General features: G+C 44.3%; 1 protein-coding gene across 1 annotated transcript; it reads left to right on the top strand.

Moving 5' to 3' along the window:
• Window positions 1–706: 706 nt before the first annotated feature.
• On the top strand, window positions 707–22,287 carry PDE6B (phosphodiesterase 6B). Its single transcript, XM_009939060.2, has 22 exons — window positions 707–1,117; window positions 3,445–3,597; window positions 3,934–4,023; window positions 5,968–6,108; window positions 6,916–6,990; window positions 7,076–7,140; window positions 8,199–8,265; window positions 8,411–8,458; window positions 8,640–8,789; window positions 9,794–9,937; window positions 10,525–10,590; window positions 11,211–11,357; window positions 13,105–13,212; window positions 14,202–14,311; window positions 15,327–15,414; window positions 15,977–16,077; window positions 17,347–17,454; window positions 18,207–18,270; window positions 18,985–19,059; window positions 19,994–20,077; window positions 20,359–20,515; window positions 21,660–22,287. Exons 1-22 carry the CDS (start codon window positions 707–709, stop codon window positions 21,716–21,718), a joined length of 2,511 nt encoding a protein of 836 aa, XP_009937362.1. The 3' UTR covers window positions 21,719–22,287.
• Window positions 22,288–23,449: the final 1,162 nt, after the last annotated feature.

Below are 23,449 nucleotides of genomic sequence, written 5' to 3'. Positions count from 1 at the left end.
AGAAGAAAATGTCACAGACCTTGCAAATTCGATTCAAATCCTGAACTAAAGCATTCAGGATTGGTGCCCCTGTTTCAGAACAGGCCTTACAGCAGATTAACAACCATGCAATAGTAGCGGGAGCCCTGAAAGCGTAGCATTACCTCACTATTTCTCTTCTGACCACTGTGCTCTTTTGTGAACGATGCACTTCCTACTATCGCAGAGAGCTGGGAGAGCAGAAATAATAAGATGCTCACCTTGTTAGCCAAGGATTAGGCCCAAGCAGTATATATTTAATTAGACTTTAAAGAGCTTATTTCAATGTTAGGAGATGCAGTTCTTCCCTGTTGCTTCTGCCTCAATATAGTTGTTTCAGTAAGTGTTCTGCTTATCAAGAGAAAGGAGAGAGTTTTCAGATATTGTGAGTACCCAGTTTTTGTTTGCATTTAGATTAAGAAGAAGAAAGTTAACCCAAAGCTCTTGTAGAGGTCATCTAATCTGTTTGGTTGAGAAGATCTGTCCTCCCACAGACTCATCTTCGGCACTATAAAGGAATACCTCTTCCTGATGACAAGCTCTCTTTGCAGTGTTACCTCACCCTTGGTCATTTTAGAAGCAACAACTTCTATTACAAAAATTTAGGCACTACATCAGAAATTAGAGTGCTGTTTGCATAGACCATATCTTTGGACTACTACCTACTGCAAGACCCAGGGCATTCACAATGAGCATTAGTGAAGACGACGTGGAGAAGTTTCTTGATGGCAACCCTGCTTTTGCCAAGCAGTACTTTGAGAAGAAACTAAGAACAGAGTCCTGGGATAATAATGAGAGTGATATCCTTTTTGAGTTGATCCAAGATATGCAAGAAAGCATCAACATGGAGAAAGTTGTTTTCAAGACCTTGAGAAGAATCAGGTCCCTTATTCATGCTGACCGCTGTAGCCTTTTCATGTACAGGCAGAGAAATGGCACACCTGAACTGGCAACAAGGCTTTTCAACATCCAAGAGGGAAGCACCCTGGAGGAATGCCTTGTCTCCCCAGACTGCGAGATTGTCTATCCATTGGACATAGGCATTGTGGGCTACGTTGCGCAAACCAAGAAAACCATGAACATCAAGGATGTCAGTGAGGTAGGTTTGCCATTTATTCATTCACTCAGTAGAAGAAAGGCTCGCATGCTTACTAGTACAAAGGGGTCAAGAGGTAGCAGGCATCTCAGTGCTTGGTCAAACCTCCTGTGGTGTAATAGCTGTGCAGTGGAAACCAAAGCACCAGTAGCAAGTCTGTAAGTTGCCTTCAGTTTCATTTATTGTGTGAGGTGAAGCTAAGCACATTAATTACACTAGGTGTTAATGCCTGCAAACCAATGCACTGTCACACCTTGGCTGTCTAATTAAAAAAAAAATAAATCACATCTAGTTCAGCAGAGAAGACAGAGCGAAGTACAGTCAGATCTGCACTGAACACATACAGAATTTTCTACACATTTATATTCCATGAGTAACTGGCAAAGAGAGCTAAATCCTTTACAGTGAGTCCAGAAAGGGTTTTCCACCACAAATGACATTTGAGCATGTTTGCTATCTGATGAAGCTTGGGCCAAGGGCATTTAGAAGCATTTTTATCAACCAGGGGGAGCGGACCTCAGAGCAGGTGAGCTGCCACCTGTGTACAGGTGATCTTCATCAGAAGCAGCAAGAGACAAATTTTGACCAAAAAAACTCTTTCAGGAAACACTGCACACTGCAATACCAAGAGGTATTCAAGGAATTTTAATGCTTTATTTTTACACCTTCATGACAATATTTACCCCCCATACTCCTGGGCTGAATCATGTAAACTTGAATGGCAGCAATAACAATCCGCTTGTTCTAATCATAGGTATAAAATCTGAAATCCATGTGACCCAAATATGGCATTTGGGATTACTCCATCTATTGTTTTCTAGTTACAAAGGCACCATCTGTTTATCCATTCATTTGTTGCTCAATATGAGCATATCCAAATACTTCAGCAAAAACTTCCTTGTCCTCCATAGAATATACTGAGACATTGATTTAATCTTGCAACCATTTCTGGGGGGGAGGAGAGGGAGGAGGCATCAGAATGTGACTTAAACTTTTAAAAACTCTCTGGCTTCAGACATTTCTCCAAGAATATGGAAGGATTTCAATGCTATGAGCCAAGCACTGCACTCGAACTCTAGTGCAGACAGGCATTGTCCTTTGAAGGAGACCAAGAGACTAAATGCTTGGTCTACCCTAATCAGCAGGGAAGGCCAGGAATGGGGGAGGTACGGGGAGAAGGTGCATTAGGGAGTGATTATTCTTTCTAACACAGCCTTCTGAATATGATCAGAGATGTGGGGCTTTTTCTAACCTAACTAGAAGGTCTTGTGGCTGACAAGTTATTCGGCTGAGCAAGGAGAAGATCTGGGGTCAGCAAGACCATCCCTGCACTCCCTATTGGCAGGTGATGGTGGTGTCAACAAGGCCCTGTGCAGGCAAGGTGATGGGCCATCTGCCTTCCCTGCACTACCCTTTCTCTGCTTAGTTTTGTTTTGGGATGGCGGGACAGTGACATTCACATAAGGAGTAATAGGAGGAGTTCCCTTTGTGCTGCCTCTACAGAATGACCTAGCATTATGCCAGTGGTTTGAACGGTGATTCTCTCATGTGCAGCCCATTGGGCAGCACAGGCCATAGTGGTGCTATCTGCACGTTGCAACGACTGCCAAAATGCTCCTGGGGCAGAAGGGAGTGGGTTGGTCTCAGGGGCAGGGGGAGAGCACCTGGAACCACACACCATTGGTGCCAGCTGCATCCTCCGTTGGGATACTTTCCCTACCATCTACCATACCATGCACAAAGGCTCAGCAATGTGGGAGGGAATGCCTGGGAGAACATTTTCAAGAGAAATGAGGAGCAGATGGCTTCGTGGACACTGCAAGCTGACAGCCGCTTCAGGGCCTAGGCAAAAGCAGAAGAAAAATGAGGGTGAGTGAACTTCCCAGTGACTGTCCTGGACAGCACTGGTTAATAAACTGTGGCTACACAGTGCTGCGTGATAACTGGCTGTACCCACTTCACAGTGTTAGTGAGAAGTGGGAGGAAAAGATGGAGGAGGTACTACAAAGGATGTCAGTGATCTGAGAATGACCAGTGGAGAGCTTCCTTGTTCTGACAGAGTTTGATATGTTAAAGCTTATGATTTGCAAGATCTTTGCAAAAGGTGGAAAAGGGCATGTGTTGCAGTTGGAAGACACGGCCAGTTCTCTTGAGACTAGCTCTATCACCTGTATGTCGTCCAATTTTCTGCTAATTCATTTCTCTTCCTCAATAATTTTTTAAGCAAAGCTTTCTTTAGGCAGCTTACTTCCAGAGGCTGTGCTTTAACTTTGGTTTAAGACTACAGACATTGTGGAAGAAGCTTAACTTGTAAATTCTCTGTTGAACAGTGTGCCCAGTTCAGTCCATTTGTTGATGAGCTCACCGACTACACTACGAAAAGCATCCTTGCGACACCCATCTTGAATGGCAAAGATTTAGTTGCTGTCATTTTGGCTATTAATAAGCTGAACGGCCCACACTTCACCAGCTCTGATGAAACAGTAAGTGGTCAGTAGCTCAGTTTCTATCAAGCAGTTGTTGCTTTTGCCATGTGACACAAAATCTTCTGTGCTAGGGATGTCTGCTTTAGTGAAGCTCCACCAGTGCGAATTTCCCTACAAGGGACTCACCCTCTAGCAGAAGAGGCTTATTATGAGGATGCTTATCTCACAAATCTTTCAGGAAAGTTACAGTGGAATAAGCCTCATCTTACACCAGTGCAAAGCAAAGCATTTATCCAGGGGAATTACCATGACGTTGCTAACGGGGTGTTATGAAATCTAGTATACACAAGGATGCAACTGCATTCAACTCAATCTCATTGTTTGCCTTTTCAGCTTTTTCTGAAGTACCTGAATTTTGCCTCCTTGAACTTGAAAATTTATCACTTGAGTTATCTTCACAATTGTGAGACTCGAAGAGGCCAGGTAAGAGTGAAAACATGGATTGGGCTGTATCTCAAAATCAAATAAGTGCATTCTTCTGATTTCAAAGGTGTAGCTGATCTGCTTCAGAGATTTGTGCCTGAAGAGCAGAAAGAAAAAGGTGCACTCATCTGCTTTTGGATACTCCTCCTTTCCCAGAGTCCTTCATTAGTCTCTCTTCCTGCTGTGTTGGCAAAACTGTGCAGTGCGAAACTCAGGGTATGAAACATTCTTGGTGCATTTAACCACTTCAGCCAGCAGCACCAAGAGATTTCCCAAAACAGTTGAGAATGTGGTATTTTTTCTTTATCTGCTTATTAAAAAGTGCTGTCAAATTTCTTCTTAGTGCTAGTAAAATGATTCTCATACGCCTGTTGTATTGGCCTCCTTCAGCACAAATGAACATAGATGAGGGGTTTAGGGTATTCTGAAATGAAACAGTTCAGCTAGCATTCTTTTCCGTGACTTGGGTTATGAAAGGACTCTCGAACTAATTGCGGTGGACGTGAATCCATGCAATCACTTTCTGCAGCAGACAACTGGTTGTCATTGAAGAGGACGTGCAATCACGTCTATGCTTCCTGGCAGCCATTCTCTTGTCTCCAGTGGGAGATGAATGGGGGATAAATGGGGGGTAAATGCCTGTTTCAGCAAAATAGATGCAGAATGAAAGTTTATTTTAGAAGCTTTGGGACAACACTTTTACTTACTAATTCAACCGCAAAGACAGGGGTAAGCTGTAGGTAAAATGGCTTGTGCAAAGACAGTTCAGTCTGCTTGTGCTCAGATACCATGTAAGAGCCTTATTAGAAGACCATACAACACATTTGGCCCAACTTCTTTACATCATTCCATGAACTGGCCATTCTCCAGGTGTTTCTTTCAGTCCTCTTCATTGGGCTTGTGGCTTTCAGATTACCTATTGCGTGCTGTAAAGTGCCAAAAATAAACCATTGCTTATTTTCCCCTAATGGTTTGTATTACAATGCCACTATCCTATCTGAGGGATGCTCAGAGGCCAGTGACATTGAACACCTCAGACTTTGTAGGAGTGGCAGAGTTGTTCCAATTTAGAGATTAGAAACAGAGACTGATGCAGGTCCCAATTGTCAAAAACATCTACTGGTGTCCAGTGAAGAGGAGAGACACACTTTTCCTGATTATGGCCATGTGACAGTACTTCTTATTCAAAGCACTGGTCCCGTCAGCTTCAGGTAGCGGCTCTCAGTGCTTCTGAAGCACTGCTCCTGATGTCTCCTGAGCTCGGAAAGCAAAACATGCACACTCAGATACCGGAACACACACACTAGCTAAGCTAGGAAAATGCATAGATGACTTCCTTGGCATTTCAGAGAAAATTAAGTTCTTCATTAGGCCCACAAAGACCCTCCTCATGCCACCAGAAATACTTGCCTAATTCGCTGCATAACCTCAATTTTTACAAACAAAAGAGCCTAACAGCAACAGCTTTCTTAAGGGTACAACTGCTGGGCACAGGATGGGGAAAAAGATCATAGGCTGATGTGCACACAAAGCAGCTGCGCAAAGGCTTTGAGGAAAGTGTTAATACAGATATTTCCAAATCTAGCCTCCAGAATTTGCAACACTTGTGGTGTTAACTGCTTTTGGATACAAGATTTTTCTTATGGGTGTAAAATGTAAGTGGGGCCATCTCTTTACCTGGCACTAGTACTTTTTTGTGCTACAATTGTAAGACTGGGCTTTTACATAGCAGTCCATGGTGACCTGACTTCATCAGAGTGCATCTTTCCCTAGTAATTCCCAGGGTGAATAAGCAATGCTTTTACATTCTACAGTATAGGTTGCTATTGAGCTTTTTGGAAACTATAGTATAAAACCCCAATTGTTTCCTTGTTATTCCAAACACAGTTGGGAAGCCCAGCTCTCAAGGAGAGGCTGTGCTTACATTTGGATTTTATCCTGCAGGTGCTGTTGTGGTCAGCTAATAAGGTTTTTGAGGAACTGACAGACATTGAGAGGCAGTTCCACAAGGCTTTTTACACAGTGAGAGCATACCTGAACTGCGACAGGTACTCAGTTGGTCTCCTGGACATGACAAAGCAGAAGGTGAGTGTTCAGATGTGTGCATTGCTGCCATTTGCTGAGGGGTGATGTGCAGAGACAGGTTTTACTGGGGCAGCCAAAGTGCAAGCTGGCTTTGAGACATTATTCCTACTTTGGCTGGCATTTTTTTATTCCACTGTGAAAATGAAGAGCCTGGGATAAGGAAAAGAGAGGGAAAGGGAAGAGTTTATCACTGGAATGGGACTGTCGAAGGAGCCAAAGGCTGGGAAGACAAAGGAATGTCAAACATGTCTGACCATGGCAATCCTGGTCAATGCCTGCAGCATAAGCACAGTCTCACCAAGTCTGTGGATATCAGAAGTATAGTGAGATACCTGTGGAAACCTCCAGCAACAAAGCAGCCATCTTCCTCAAGGACTCATCCATGTGTACTTTATCCAGGTTTTAAGGTGAAATTTGGCTTCATGAAAATAAGCTGACAGAAGTTCAATTGCTTCTGCAGCTCTGATTTGGTCTGGTTACTTGCACCTTTGGCAATCTTTATGTGGGGGCTACACAGCATCCTTGTCATAGGAGTCCTGCTGTATTCCGTGGTCAGGCTCACTGAGGCTACCATGAACTTTGATCTCCACCATGTTGCCATAGCCTTTGTAGCACAATGTCTTGTGAAGAGATATATTAAAAAATCATTAGTGTGCTAAAGACATTTCGATCAGCAGTATAATGTAGCTTGAGAACACACAAAAAAAAAGTCTTTAACAAGCTAGCAAGTAGTAGATCAATCTTGTGGCCACACTGTGGAAAATGCACTTTTCTACTCTAAAAATACTTCTTTCATTTTAAAACCAGGAGTTTTTTGACCTGTGGCCAGTCCTGCTGGGAGAAGTTCCCCCCTACTCAGGACCTCGCACCCCGGATGGCAGGGTACGTGAGAACCAGATTTCTTAAATTCTCTCCTGTCTAGCGGTATTGCCTCACCACTAATTTTAGGTCTTCTTTTTACTTGTAGGAAATAGTCTTTTACAAGGTCATTGATTATATATTACATGGAAAAGAAGACATTAAAGTCATCCCGTAAGTGCCTAGTTTCTGTATGTTAGGTACTGACACAGAGTGTAGCTAAAACCAAGGTTCCCCATGATTTAATGACATTTGCGAGGAGATATGCAAAGGACCAATAGCAGACTAAGTAAGAGAGCCAGAATGTAAGTTGGTGCTTCGGCTCACATTTCTGTGGGACAAAGATTTCCTCCAGGGCGTTGGGATGCTGGCTTGCCAGTCAGGCCCCCAGAATCACTCTTGTTACATGCAGAAGTGAACTTTCTTGACAGCCTGCAGTTTTGCCACTCTCCTTGCCAGGCTGAGGCATCACTCCTCCTTGGTGCCTTCCTTGTGTCAGCTAGTGAGCCCATCCAGGTTGCCCTTGTGTTGAGGCACCCCCTGTCCCAGCCCTGCTCCTCACCCCTCTGCTACCCTCCTGACCTCACATGGTCACTCCTACTCCCCTGCTTGTCTTCCATCTTCCCTGCTTCTCTTTCATCCTCCCATCACTGACTCCATCTCCAGGCTGCCTCTGGCCTGTCCTCCTCTCTTGACGCCACACTGAGACTCTTTCTTTCTGAAACCCGTGCTCTCTTCTTGCAACTGAATTTTTCAGAGAAGCCTTGGGCACCTTGGACAAGTCTGACTTAGCAGGAGTTTCACCCATTTCTGGTCACACCACTTTGCATTGGTGTAAGTGCTGCAAGAGAGGCCCCCATTGCTTAGGTACAGCAGTGTTCGAAAGTTCAGGCTGACAGACACGCTTAGCCGGGAACTTTCTTCTGTCTTTCTCTGTACTGAAGGTCTGAAAAACGGCCCTCACTCCCAGGAATGACTTCTGCCTAAGTGTTTGCAGACTATGATATTTTCTGAGTTATTCTGTATTGAATCCTTGAAGGAGAAGTATTTACTTACATGAAAAATTTTTATTTGCACACATGGGTCCTTTGAAAGTAACAGGACTGTTTAGTAACTGAGGGTGAAACATGTAAATGTGGATTGTACAATCAGCTGGATAGATATCAGATCTGTGATCATTCTTCAGCAAGCATATGTCCTTAATTTCCCTTATGCATTTTTCTTTCATTGAGAAATCCTACCCCGGATCACTGGGCACTAGTTACTGGACTGCCAACCTATGTGGCTGAAAGTGGATTTGTAAGTACTTAACTTAGGCTTTATTAAGGCTTTCTGAGATGAAGACATACTAATGCAGCTTTCTCATCAATTCAGTTATTTGTTTTGGTATTTAAACTTTTTATTGTCCATATTGTAAAATTTCTTCTTTTGTGTGATCTCCTAGATTTGCAACATTATGAATGCTGCTGCAGATGAGATGTTTAACTTTCAGGTACTGTGAAAACTTCCTGTCCTACCAAGGATTCTACTTTGTTTGCAGAAATGTAATTGGGAGTCAAAATTAGGCACATAAATATTTCTTTAGCCTATAGTCTTGATGTAAAATGGGAGTGCTGATGTATTTAGAAAACACATTAAGTACATGGTGTCTTTCTGCTTGCTATTGCTTCAAGGAAGGTCCTCTAGATGAATCAGGCTGGACTATCAAAAACGTTCTCTCCATGCCAATAGTCAATAAAAAGGAAGAAATTGTTGGTGTTGTCACATTTTATAACAGAAAAGATGGGAAACCATTTGACGAACAGGACGAGACCCTCATGGAGGTATAGTTCCTTGCTGTGGCTGGAAGTAGTTCATGTGGTTGAGACAGGTCACTAGTGCTCATTGTACACCTGCAAAGCATCCCTCAGTGTTTTGCAGCTAAGTAAGTTTCTTTGTTGCTTATAGAGGTGTTGTGCATCAGCTTGAAAGTTTTCAAAGCAGCTATATGAAACACTGGGTTTTTTCAGTCTTGGAAATCCAGCTGTGTTTGCATAATTTTGTTTCAGCATTCTTGGACTGGACATCTAGCCATGAGCAGCTATGATGTACTAACATCACCATTCTGACCTGTGTTCACATACATGACAGCTGGCTCACACTGGCTGGGCAACTCCCTTGAGAAATTACACAGAAACTGTCTGTGTAGCTAAGATATAAAGGGTGGTCAGCTGTTGAATCTATCAACAGTAGCTGTAATTAAAGATCTTGCAGCTTAGAAATGCTGCTATGCTAGTTTCAATCCAATATAGGCATTCAGCTCTTAGCATCTGTTATCAGATTGTTTCCTGAAATAGACTGTTCTTATCAAACAAAAAGACTACGGGGGAAAAAAATCATTTTGAATTGGCCACTGGACAGCAAACAAGTTGAGAGCAAACACTGGGTATGAGTAAACACATGTGAAAGGTGATGAGCCCACCTTGCTGTCCCTTGATACGAGGGTTCCTGAGCTGCTGCCACCATTGTGACACCAGACTTTCCACAGGCATGGAGACTCTTGCAACAACAGAGAAATAGCTTTCCATGTGCTGAAATGGACAGAGGATCCTCAAACCTCCACAGCATGGGCGCTCTGGAGGGCTGGGCAGATTCAACAGCTGGGGAGATGCTCTGTTGATGAGCAAGTAGTGGCTGGGAGCAAACACATGGTTGCTCATTGCTAGGCTTGTGCCCAAAATGGAGCTTGTGTTGCTCTAAAAATATACCATGCAGTGTTGTATTTCTGTGTCTTTGAGGAACAGATGTTTTAGTTATTTCACTGTTTCCTTCTTTTCCCCTCACTAAGTCCTTGACACAGTTCCTGGGTTGGTCTGTACTCAACACAGACACATATGATAAGATGAACAAGCTGGAGAACCGGAAGGACATTGCTCAGGATATGGTGCTCTACCATGTGAAATGTGACAAGGATGAAATCCAGGAAATTCTGGTAATGCCTCGCAATGCACAGCACACTCCCAAGTGTACTGGACTGGCCCACGACTTACAACACAGACACAGGTCTCCCATCCTACAGAAATGCTTTCAGCCACCACATTGTGGAGGCAGCACCTGAGGCCCCAGTTAATGCACAGCAGCAGAACAAGTCTTGGTTTTGACTCTGTGGTCTACCCTCCACCTCAGCACACTGCCACGCTGTCTCCTTTCTAATTTCTTCAGCAAAGCCAGCACTGGAGGTGGGCTTACGCAGGTGCTAATCAGGGTAGGGCTGTAGGGATGGAAGAGGATCTGATTTTTTCCCCAAAACCTCCTTAGTGCAGAGGATGTGGAGTCAGAGGACTAGCTGGGACACTTGCCCTAGAGGGACATTTGTAAGTGGGGGCAACACAAACCAAAATCAAGGCAAGGGAGAACAATTTTATCAGGAAGTATGTGTTGAAAGACCAGAAATAGAAGTAAGGTCAAGGAAGAAAATACAATTTGCATATCAGAGATTCCCTAGATTGCTCCAAAGCTGCACAGTGCAAAGTCCAGTGGGGTTCGTTTTTCAGTTTAACACGTCCATGCTTTTTGCAGCCAACACGAGAAAAGCTGGGGAAGGAGCCAAGTGAGTGTGAGGAAGAGGAGCTGGCAAGCATCCTGGTAAGAGCAATGTACCACTGGAAAGGACAGCCTTGACAAACAAGTGTTGCCTGGGCGGATGCAGGGAAGAGTTCCCAGTGTTGGCACACTGGTACACATCGACAGGGCACCTGTTGAAGGGTGAAGGCAAAGCACACCCTGCCCTCCTCTGCTGTGTGTGAGGCTATAATTATCAGATGGCAGCAAATGCCTTCCCCAGCTCCCAGGGAGTACCTGCTCCCTGCCACTTTATCTCAAGGGGTTCAAAGTCCATCTGGAAACACATCAGCCACCTTGACTTGTCACACATTTCGTTCTCCTGAGTAAATATGGAGGGCTCTAAGTCTTCTCCGTAAGACCTGTCAAGTTTGGAGTCTCCAGACTATATCAAATCAACAAGAAAAGTGATTAACAGAGAACAAGCAGTATTTCTTGCAATTGAACAAAAATGCCCTCCTTCTTCTGCCACTGACAGACTTATCATGAAAAGCTACATTTCAGTCTATTTATGTGTTATATTCTAAAAGGAAAATTTCCTGGCAGTATCAGAATGTTAAATTTCTGTTAAACAAAACCCATTCCAGCTGTTTCTAGGGATGGCACAGGCAGCACAGCAACAAACCATCCCACCTCTCTTACAGAAAGAAGAACTCCCGGGGCCCACCAAGTTCGAAATCTATGAGTTCAGGTTCTCCGATTTTGATTGCACCGAGCTAGAGCTGGTGAAGTGCGGCATCCAGATGTACTATGAGCTCGGCGTGGTGAAAAAGTTCCAGATCCCACAGGAGGTAGGAGATGGCAACACCCAGGGACTCCCATTTTGGATGGTGGGTGGACTCACTGCGTGGCTGAGGGCCCCGTGCGTGCCAGAGGTCTGGGTTTACAGGGTCTTACAGGGAGAGGGATGTGCATCTGGAGCCCCTTGCCCTGCTGAGGGCGAGGAACCCCCTCTCAAAGCCGCTGGTCGCTAGACGCGAGCATGAAGCTGTCCTATTCTGCTCTGCACTGTCTGCTATAGGTGTGGTTTTGCTAGTGGATCTGTATAGATGGAGGGCTACACCAAGCAAAAAATTGCTTGCCCTTGTTGTGTCTAATGCCACTCACAGCCGCACTGTAAAAGCACAGTTTCCAGGTGCAACACAGGGCAGTGCGTACTTGTGTGCATGTTTCGTTTGGTATAGTATCTACCCGACAGCTTTCAGCCAAAATACACAGAAACCCACCCTGGCAGGTCCATCTCCTTTTCTTCCCCCTGCAAACACGGCGATGCCTTCATTCGGTGCTTTTGGTACCAACTTCCTGACTGCTGGTGACAAGGATGGTGTGACCCTGTGGGAACAAGGACCCAATAGACGCTGGTGGGGAAGTTCACGGCTTTTGGCACAGTTCAAGCCCCTGTGAGACTTGTGAAACTGACGTTTCAGCAGCTCTGCTGCTCCGCAAGGGATTTCTCAGCGCATCGTGTGAGGTTTATTTCCATCTAGTGGGATCTGGCGGTAACTGCAGGAAAAGTTTTCGCCCTGGAAGGCAGGCTGGGAAGTAGGAGGGAAGTGAGGGGCTCTGAATGGGAATTACTGCTGTGCTTCTTATTTGTAGCACGTCAGTGTCAAAAAGTATTCAAAATCTGTACTCTGGAACAACTAACCCCTGATACAGGTGTGAAGAGCAGTCTTTCTTTGCTCTGAGCAGTTGAGGTTTTAAAGAAAGTATACTCATCCATGATTAATTTGCTCTCTAATGAGAAAACCTCTACAGCTACAAGGGGTAGTACACGTGGCGAAGTAGAATGCAGAGGGAAAAAAAAGTTTGTTATTTAGTGCCTATATTGTAATTGTTTAGGTGATATCAACACCACTCACCTCTATACCTGTGGAGCCATTATCTCTTGAAGAGATGTATCAGTATTAGTAAATCACAAGACATGGGAGGGACAAATCTTATGAGTGACAACATAGAGAAACACAGATACTCAATAAATTCACAAAGAGCAGGACGAAATGCCTCTTTAGACATTGCTGTTTCTTGTTTCACTCACAGGCATGTCTGCGATTTTGTTTTCACAGAATCACAGAATGTTAGGGGTTGGAATGGACCTCTGGGGATCACCTAGTCCAAGCCCCCTGCCAAAGCAGGCTTTCACCTAGAGCAGGTTGCACAGGACCTCATCTGGGCGGATTTTTGTGAGCTTCAGACAAGGAGACTCCACAACCCCTCTGGGCAGTCTGTTCCAGTGCTCCGTCACCCTCAAAGTAAAGAAGTTCTTAAAAAAAAAAAAAAAAAAAAAAAGAGAAAGAGATAAGATATTAGAAAGCAGAGAGCTGTATTTTAGTGTCCCCTTTAACTCTCTACTAGGCTTTACTAAAACAACATTGTCAGGGAAGCCTGATGATATTGTAGCTTCTGATTCCTTTCTGGGATTGTCTATGTAGAGCTGGTCTGAACCTCATCCGTGACTTCTGTACGTGGTGTTTATTGCAAGAGGAACAGGCAGTAGCTTCATCACGCAAACATCCTCTTCCTCAATTTGGTTTGCAGGTTCTGGTAAGGTTTGTGTACTCCGTCAGCAAAGGCTACCGGAAGATAACTTACCACAACTGGCGCCATGGCTTCAACGTTGCGCAGACCATGTTCACGCTCCTGATGGTAAGGTAACACCACCCCAGCTAGTTCTGTGGCATGGCTTTATCTGCGGTTTGCTGTTGTGCCATGGAGATATGCAGAGCTCCCTTTGAATCCTGGTGTAGGATAAGAGTTTGTCACTCCTAGAACAGGGCCTGCTAAATAAGGTCTCCATTTGCCTTAAGTGACAGCCCTTGGAGTACACTTAAAGCTGTGGCCAATACTGCCCACTGAATGGAGTGCTTTAGTTCTCATAGGTAGAGGTGTGCACGGTGTTGAACAGATTAAATCCTTCTGCAGGCCAGAGGAGAGAGAGAACAGGACTCCCCTTCCTCTGGTAGTTTCTGACAGTAAGAGCCAGACTGAAGTTAGCTGGCTGAGACGGAGACAACCTCACGCTTTCCATTTCCAGGCAGGACAAGGCATAGCTGTAAGTCTATCGCTAGTGTGAATGTGGCAAATGCCATTTCTCACAGGCTTGCAGGGCAATGGGTACCCCAACAAGAAAAACAGGTGTCACACTGCTGCCCCACAACAGGGATGGACCAGCACCAGGACGCAGTGCAGATGTCATGGCCCACACAGCTGGCAGCAGAATCATGCCTGCCAACCCCGGACCATCCTTTGGGCGATTCAGCCTGCAGACCCCCTTGCCCAGAAAGATGCAGAGCCCCTTCACAAAGTGCTTTGTGTCCAGTGACTGCAGGGGTGCTTATGAGAGGACCCGGGTGTCCCTAGGGCACAAGGCTGCTATAGCAGCGGGTAGCCAACATCACGTGTGAGCAGGGAGCACATATGCACGACACGTATGCCTACCCAAGTCTGAAACATTGAATTTCCAACTACTTCCCCATTTTAACTTAAGGGTACTGTGTATTGTATTTAGCTTCACAAATATTTTCAGTTCTCCCGGACTGTTTCAACGAGGAGATCCCCAGCACAGAGCAGTCACAGCTCAGTACCTTTTCCTGTAAGAGATACTAACAGACGACATGCAAATTCTCACCCTCCAGACTGGCAAACTGAAGCGTTACTACACAGACCTCGAAGCCCTTGCAATGGTAACTGCTGCTCTGTGCCACGACATTGACCACAGGGGAACCAACAACCTTTACCAAATGAAGTAAGCACTTCCCTGCCACTGCAAACCATTTACTGCTGCTCTTGCGTGGAGTGGGATCAGGCTGTGATCACACCAAACTCCAGTGCAGCTCTGTTTTATACGCAGGGGTAACAAACTTCTTTTGCAAAGAACTGTGCTTTTTGGCTTGCTACAGCACTTGGGCTTATGCTTTGGCCAGTGGAGAAACTAAAATTTTGTGGTGCACTCTGTGGCTTTCTTTTCATCCTAGCAAACCTCCTTTTATTAAATCAACACTCTGTGTTGCCATTACAAGGTGGAACAAGTGCAGCGCAGGCATTTAGTAGCCTGGGCATCATAGGAGACTCAGGATGTCACCAGAAGCATCCTGGACATAAGAAAGCCTACTTTTTTCTGGAATGTAACTATGGAGAAAGCACCACCATGCATGGCACTGCCTTCACAACCTGCAGAAACAAAGCACCTACGAGTGTGAGGGTGCTGCTGTCAGTAAGCCGTCGCTAGCTACAGAAAAACAGTTGTATGGTCTCATTGACCTGTCACGTCTCTGTTGCTCACTTAAAGTAGTGTCAGATCACAGCTCTTCTGCAATGCTTGCTGGCTATACTGTCTCACTGTTTTCTGGAGCTTTGGCAAAATGTAAGTAAAGCTGGCTGGTGTTTGGGGTATTAGAAGGTCTTGCTTTTCAGCTGGAAAAGTGTCCAAGGACTGATGATTTTTCTGTTCCTGTTACTAGATATGAATATGTAGTTGTTCAGTAGCTAAACAAGCTTACTATGCAGAGTAATAACAGCCCGGTCATAAACAACATTTTGGGTGAAACTTATAGTTGTAAAACTGTTTTATACAGTGTCCAAATAGTTATAAGCAGTGTCACAGAAGTCTTTTACTAGACCGAAGTCATTAACTGTTAGAAATATTACATTTAAGCCTTTTAAAATGAGTTGAACTGTGTGTGACAAAATTAGTTATAAAATGGGATGCTTCCTTTTTAAGTGCTGCACTAACATCTTTAATTTTTCCTTTTTGCAACCAGATCTCAAAATCCTTTAGCTAAACTTCATGGATCCTCAATTTTAGAAAGACATCACTTGGAATTTGGAAAATTCTTGCTCTCTGAAGAGGTTGGTAATGAACTGTAATGCAAGGGCATGAATAGTTTACTTTCAGGGAAGTTTTTCAGCCACAACACAGCTGTCAGCTTAGCACAAGGCCTTTCTCCGGTTTGGCTACCCAAGGAACTACAGCTGCCTCATTCCCCAGGTACTCTATGCTCACCCAGGACCAAAACGCATGGGCTTCCCAAATGCATGACTTGGTTTCTTCAGAAGCCATATCATTGCACCCAGAGGAATATGTTAAATACAGGATCGTCCTCCTGAAGCCCCTCTGACTGGTACAGGCTGGTACAACATCCCCACAAACTTTTCATTTCAGGCAAGTTTTCACTGGGGGCAGGAGACAGTGTTTGGGTACATGCTGTGTAACAAGCTTCAGGACACTGAACCTGCTCAGTGCACAAAAGCGGAGACTAGGCACCAACAGTCCTCGGACCTCAGGGGAGCAAGCTGAAGCTATTAAAAAAACAAAACAAAAAAAGCGAGCATATTTGAGGAAGGGTGATGGCCAGTTACTCACAACAACACAGTGCCTGGATTTTGCAGCTCCCTTTCCTTTGCTTTTCAGTCACTGAATATATGTCAGAACCTCAACCGCAGACAGCATGAGCACATGATTCACCTGATGGAAATTGCGATTATAGCAACAGACTTGGCACTCTACTTCAAGTAAGTCGGTCATGTACACCATGCATGAAGAGCAGAAAGCAGCTGGTGCTGCACAAAGGCAAAACATCATGCTTTGCTTTGAAAAGGCCCTCATGCAGCAATCCTGCTCATTAGATGACATATGTGACTTTGTAACCCTCTATTTCCAACAAGGCAGTGCTATATGATCCCCTAGTGTAAAGAGATGTCTGGGGTTTTTTTATACCTAGCACTTCAGCACTAAAAATACTGATAAATGGTGAATGGCCTGGCCAGGGCTACATTAACTTCTCTGGGAGAGCAGCACAACCCAAATAATGCTGTAGGTGAATATCCAGTTCATTGTCTATTTCACACCCAAAAGCCAAAGATGCCAAACACCTTGGAGCAGCATGCGCTGACTTCCTGGGACAGAAGGCTGGAAGTCAACAACATATGACTTCCTAATCAAATTGTGCTTTCAAAATAGACTACCGAAATCAGAGACTGCTTCTGTGTTTTGCACTGAAGAATGAATACATGAAATATAAACAGTCCACAAAAGAGGTGTATGAGGGAAGATGCAGTACCCCATCCTCTTACTCTGGAGGCAGGGTGGCTGTACAGGAGCAGGTAACACTACTTCCTTACCAGGTGGGAACAAGCCGGTCTTTGCCCTCCTTGGTCCATGGTCTGCAAACAGAGGCTTGGTTGAGATCAGATCCAGGCAAAACAGTACAGACAGAACACGTACACAAGTCACATTGTGGATCTGGCCTAAATATCTTCTCTGCTAGCACAGAAACTGCAGATTTTTCCAGATTTCATGCCACTCAAAACATGGGTGTGTTGTGTGTAAACTACGTCCCAGAATTGGCTACATGTGTTTATGTATGTAAATAATGTTAACAAGGCCAGACGAAGCATGTAAAGCCAGGTAGCTTTACAAATACTCCAGCCAGTTCTCAGTTTCCGCAGTTTGCTTAACTTTCAGGCAAAAAGCCTTCTCGTGCTGCCAACAAAGGTGGAAGCATTTCTCGGCTAATGTGACTTGCAGTACCTCATACTTTCAGGTTCCTTCTCATGTTTCACCACTATACTTATTTGTAAGTCATTTACAACATTTTTCCCTACCAAACAGAAGCAGGTAATGGTGCTTGGTTTTGTTGGGGGCTTCTTGGGGACCTAAATGTCAGGACAGCAACTACTGGAAATCCTTCTGGAAGGTTATCAGTACCAGGATCTGCCACCTGTTTATAACACATATGCTTCCTTGTTTTGGAGCTTTTTCTTTTCTTTTTCCTCTCAAAGAAAGAGAACAATGTTTCAAAAGATCGTGGATGAGTCCAAGAAGTACGATAGCATGACGGACTGGACTGAATACCTGTCTCTGGAGACAACAAAGAAAGAGGTTGTCATGTAAGTAACTGGCTCTGGAAAGGTTAGAGATGTGATCATCTGGCAAGAGCTCCTGAACATGCTTTGCGCTGCACTTCGTGCAAAATCAGCACGCGATACATTACTGTCCACTCAGATCTGATCTTCTGGAGAAACAGGAGAAAAACAGGGAAAAAAGCTTAAAGTGGTTCTTCTTCCAGAGAAGTGACTGGTTTTGGAGTGTCCTTCTGGTCATACACTTGTAAGGACATGCAGGATCCACTCTGGCCATATGCTCCTACCAGACCACCCTCTAGGCTGCAAGCAGGGGCAGGCTGTAATGGCAAAACTACAGGAACCCAACCCATTAGTTGTTCCTCCTAGTGGCAACGAATCTGAGCTGCATACTGCTGTCATTGTGACCGTCAGATGTTTTGCACGGGCAATGAAGTGCACCCACAGCCTCACTGCAGTCTACACTGCTACATCTCCGTGAGGGAGCCAGAGATGTTACTCCAGAGTCAAGAAGTTCAGCCCAACAATGACTAAACCAGCAAACACCCTAGTGCCAGAAGCAAGCAGTTCCCTAGCATAAATCCATTTTAATTAAGAGAGCAATCCTTGGTAGTGTCCCAGTTAGAGCCAAGGCTGTGTCAGCAACCCATCTTTCCTTATCTATCACTTCAGCAGGGACCGGGGGATACCTGATGTGCTACTAAGGTATGAGCATCCTGAGCCTGCAGGAGGTAGGGTGCAGGCTGTAGAGAAGAAACTAACTTCTTTCCTGTTTTTAGGGCCATGATGATGACTGCCTGTGATTTGTCAGCAATCACAAAGCCTTGGGAAGTCCAGAGTAAGGTCAGGTTCTTCATATACTGTTAGATTTCTCTAGCTTATGCTTTAAAGTAATGCAATTTCCTAAGCTGCCTAGCTGAATATAAGTCTCTTACCAAAATGACTTTAGAATAACTATGGTTTTGATAGATAAACCAGTCTTTAAGACTGTAGTTATGAATCCTGTAGAAAATTAATGTCTACCAAAAAGGAAAAGAAAAAACACAACTGTTTAGCTCCTTGGGTTACAGTGAGGGTTTTTGCACATAAGATATGGGATGGTTTTTTTTACAGCAATACCTGCTGTTTGTTCAATTGTTTGATTTCCTTTAGCAGTTCCTTCCTGAACTGTACTTGAGCAATGGCTAAGTAAGAAACAGAAAAATTTAAAGGAGGATAAAAGAAATAAAACCCACCTCCCTATTAAGCACAGACAAAGAACAACTGACAAAATCGTAACAGGCAGCTGCAACTGTGACCAAGAGGCAAATCCTTGAGGGGGACACATTGGAAATGTTTCTTAATAGATGAGCAGTGGACTAATGGGCTCCAGTGCAATAAAGCTGTTGAGCTGTCACTGTATTGGTGCAATCCCATTGCCACTGCTGCCCTTCTCAGGAGAAAGGCTGGGGCTGGGGTTGGACATGAAGATTTGCTTCATGGTGGAGACCTGAAGTGCGTGAAGTTACAAAGCCAAAGTGTTTGCTAACTTTTCATTTTCCTTCCTTGGCAATTTAGGTAGCTCTCCTGGTAGCAGCTGAGTTCTGGGAGCAAGGAGACTTAGAAATAAGCGTCCTTCAGCAACAGCCTATTGTAAGTACCACACGAGAGCCAGACATTTCAGTTCACACAGCAAGTCTCAGCAGAGACTTGCTACCAGCAACGCTGCTCTCAGAGCACTGCGAGTCTTCCTAAAATTACCGTGCCTGCCAAAATCCATTGGAAAAGTAGGTACTCAGCGAGGGAAGACCCTCTGTGACAGATCCTCTTGTCCAGCTGTCCGTATGGTTAGGTGGGTTGCAGTGGCTGTGAACCAGCAAGGAGTGGCTGTCCCCCTGGAGACTTTGGGCTGGTCCCTTACAGAAAAAAAGGAAAATTAAATACATACATCGTAGAGGAAAGCAGAGTTTCCAATAAAGAGAAAAACTACAAACACAGTCTTCGTAGAGTCCAGAAATTATTTCTGGTAAATGGAAGCGTGTTAAAGTAGTGTCTCTTAACAAGTTTTTTCTGCTATAATAGCAAATACCTAAATTTGACATTGAAAGAGCCGAGAGTCACTCCCTGATGCAGCCTTCACCTGTGTGGTTTGGGTTTTCTTAAAGTAGACTTTCATACACTCCCTCTGCCCACAGAGGCATCATAAATGACACAGTAAGCAACAAGGCCTCGTAAGAATAGAATTTCATGTTCAATCATGTTTTAGAGAATTGAAAACCTCTTCAGTGCTTTATAACATGAACCTTCTCTCAGGTATCTGCTTGAGAGGCACAAGGAAAGAACTCTTTGTCTTCTCCACATCCATTGACACTGAAAGAGCTGTCTAAAATTTCTGCTAAAATGGCAATGGAGATAAGCCCACTTCACTCCTCTGCAGCAGAGGGAGAAGGCTGTGATGATTAGCCTTTACAGACGGCATGGCAGGACTGCCAGGCGGGCACAACAAGGCAGTTTTGGGGAGAAAACAGAGATGTGTTTTTCAGGGAAGTGTTCCTGTAAATCATGGTGAACTTGTGTCCTCCCACAGCCCATGATGGACCGCAGGAAAGCTGCTGAGCTTCCAAAGCTGCAAGTGGGTTTCATTGACTTTGTCTGCACGTTTGTCTATAAGGTAAGCAAAGTGCACCCTTGCACGCAACGTCCCTCTCAACAGACATTCAAATCCCAGGTAAATGAGTCCTGGTGCAGCAACACCCATCGTGGGGAGAGGGACAGGTAGAGGAGACAACAGATGCCCCGCTCCAGGGCACTGCAGCGTGGTCCCTCTTTGTGCCATTAATGCTTTCCCTGCATGAGCCAGCCTGGGAGGCAAGGCGCTGGGGTCCGTCCTGGGGTATGATGGACATGCACTGCCTCTGCGCTGCATTGCACTGACGGGTGTGTTTTGGTTAGGAATTTTCCCGTTTCCATGAGGAAATTCAGCCTATGCTTGATGGGCTGCTGAACAACAGAAACGAGTGGAAGACCCGTGCTGATGAGTATGACGCAAAAATGAAAGCTCTGGAGGAAGAGAAGAAAAAAGAGGAAGAGAAGATGGCTGCAAACAAAGGTCAGAAACAGTACTTAGCTTTTCATTCCTAACTCAAAAACATACTTATGCGATACCGTTCCAGATCGGCAGCAAGCTTTGCTGACATGGCAAAGAGTCAGATGCCCAGAACAAGTTTACTCAGTCTTGCTCCACTAGCAAGGTTCAAGACACCTTGTCTTCAAACCCGAGACCATGACAGGCTGTCAAAAAGGCCACCTGCTCAAACACCCAGGAGTTAGTGCCTGAGAAACTAGTGAGACCACATTCAGCATGAGTGCCCATGCAGCTGGGGACAGCAGAAGGTCCTTCACAGTATACATACGACCCTGAAAAAGAGGTCTGTACACAGGGGCTGTGGCCGACATGCTGTCCCACAGTTCATGAAGCACAAGGTGTTTAGAAAAGCTAACACTCTTCTAGGAAGAACACTTGAGGAATTACAGTTCATCCCATTTCCAGCCCAGATTAGGTACTACCTAGAAGCAAGCAGTAGTAGTAGCACTTGGTAGTAATTTGTTTTGGTCAAATCCGTTTTTCTTCTTCTGTGGGCCCAGCCTGGGTAGCACTGAAATCCACCAGCTGCAGTGAGCTGAGTGAGTTGAGTGAAAACTTGCTTGATAGCCTAAGGATTTGTTTGACTCTCAGAAAGGTGGAAGCAGAAGGCTCTCCTGGCCTCTCCCAACTGTCTGAGCAAATACCCATCAAAACCTGATGCCTCAACTCCACAGAGACTGCATCTGAAGTCTCCTTTTCTTCCAAACTGGAGAAAAATCCCAACAGCCCATGGGGTAGCCATTCCTCAGATGACACAGTTTAGAAATTATTAGAGCTGTCTAGATGTCTTATCTCAGTTTAATTCATAATAATTAACTTAAAATGTCAAAAGTAAGTGTTCTAACTATGATTTGGAAAACTTCTGAAGAATAATTTCCTAAGTAATCAGTATTTAAGTGAGGAAGGTTTCTACTAACTCTAAAACACTCTTTCCAAGCAGTCTTAGATGTATGATCACTTTGCACAGCAGACAGCTCTAGATGTAGGTACTATAGGTATGACCTACATTGCTCACTGGATAATTTAAAAGTGCTAAAAAACTCCTGTAATGACTGAGAAGGACATTTATGACTGTACCTCTAATTCTGTGTTTCTTTTTATATGGCAGATGGAATAACCTGTAATGGAGGAACAGCTCCAGCTTCCAAAACCTGTAGCATACTTTAGACCTATTATCAGTGCAATACATGCCACCCAAAATGAGAATGCCCATGCTTTTAAAAAGAAAAAAATCACGGCATACAAATACATTCCTGATTGGACTGTTCTGCTACTTTAATTAGGCTTATGACCAACCAGGGAAGGGCTAGATCTCGTTTGCCTTAATTGCATCTCTTCCTGATGGTGAGGAGCCAGTTCTGTCCTGTCTCTTGCTCCATTTAATGTACCTGATATCAGATGGCATATGGCAAGTCAGAACAACATTTGGCCCAATATATTAGGTTGCATGACTATGGAAGAGCATTTCTCCTGCACTGAAACACGTCTTTCCCCAAAGCTGATGAGGCCAGTTGAATTCATATCCTGCTCCATACAGCCTCATGTGATTGACAAGGTATGCAACTATAGCCCACAGAGTAAGAAAACTGAAGAAGTTATCATATTTAAGCCTGTATCTGTTAGGATATCAGGAGGAAATTCATAGGTAGGTATAAAGCATGAAACCTGACCATGGTAGAAACCTTTGAACTGCTCTAATAAGTTTCAGTTCCATGTAAACACAAGAAACACTCACAGAGAGAATACTTCTGCACTCACTTCAAGAATTTGGATAGGTTGCTGCTCTAAAGTGTGGAGCCATTCGTGTAACACTCAGTAGCTGCCATCTTCACGAGCAGGATCCACACTGCGCTAATGAAGGCTTCATGCTAACACGTGATTGTAAGATGATGGTGTTGTCATTAGCCATTACAGTTCCAGTTCCAGTTACCCAAGCAACCTGAATCGTGGTATCTCCCAAATTTGTTCTGTTTTGCCTCATAATGCCAACGTTATGTAATGCAGTCCTCTTCCGACCGGTACCAACCCTCCTTCCTTTCGTTATCCTGTTGTGAGATATATGGATTTTAGATTCCCTTCCAGACTTTGAAAGACCGATGACTGGTACTCTTTTATTTCAGATAGTTAGTTTTCATGTTTATTCGTGCAACCATATTAGAACATTCAATTATGCTCTTGTAGCAGTAGAGACACCCTTCTCTGCTCCTCTGTCTCTCTCTCTCTCTCTTTTTTTTTAAGTGTTTGGAGATCTGTTTTGCTGGGGATTTTCTTCTTCTTCTTCTTCTTCTATTACTCCTGCTACCTTCAGTGTATTTACCCTTCAGTATCTTGTTTTGCATTACAAAAATATTGCAAGTAAAAGGAAAACTAGAGCTGTGGTGGTACCTGGTGATCGTTTATCCGTGTCTCAGTGTAGTAAGCAAGATGCAATTCTCCATCACTGTGCAGCAATTCTGGGAGCAGCAAGCTGTCTTTCAGTAAAATAGAGAAACCTGTCCACTGGCATGAAAATTAAATATGCCACTAGTAATTACTTCATGCTGTATGTCTCAGTTTCGTCAAGAACCATATAGGAGGCTTTCATCATATGCCGAGTTTCAGCATCCATGCAGGGACAGGAATGACTCTCACACATTGATGCAATGCACAGTCAATTCGATTTATTGCTCTGCTTGCATGGTTATATACATTTTTCATATCTGCACACGCGATCACGCTTATTCGGACAGGCTACAGACATAAATCACGCGCTGTTCACACGCGCCAGATTCCCCTATGATTGGTAACTATGCACTAATGCTAATAGCAACAGACCGCCTCCACGTCCTTGAACACATCTTGTTTTTGCTAACCCACACCACGTGCACTATCAGAACTTTCTCAATTGATATTCTTAGC

Source organism: Opisthocomus hoazin, chromosome Z, assembly GCF_030867145.1.
Source record: "Opisthocomus hoazin isolate bOpiHoa1 chromosome Z, bOpiHoa1.hap1, whole genome shotgun sequence".
In the NCBI taxonomy this organism is placed as follows: domain Eukaryota; kingdom Metazoa; phylum Chordata; class Aves; order Opisthocomiformes; family Opisthocomidae; genus Opisthocomus; species Opisthocomus hoazin.
Note: the sequence above shows the minus strand (reverse complement) of the source record. Positions and strands in the feature narration are given on the sequence as shown.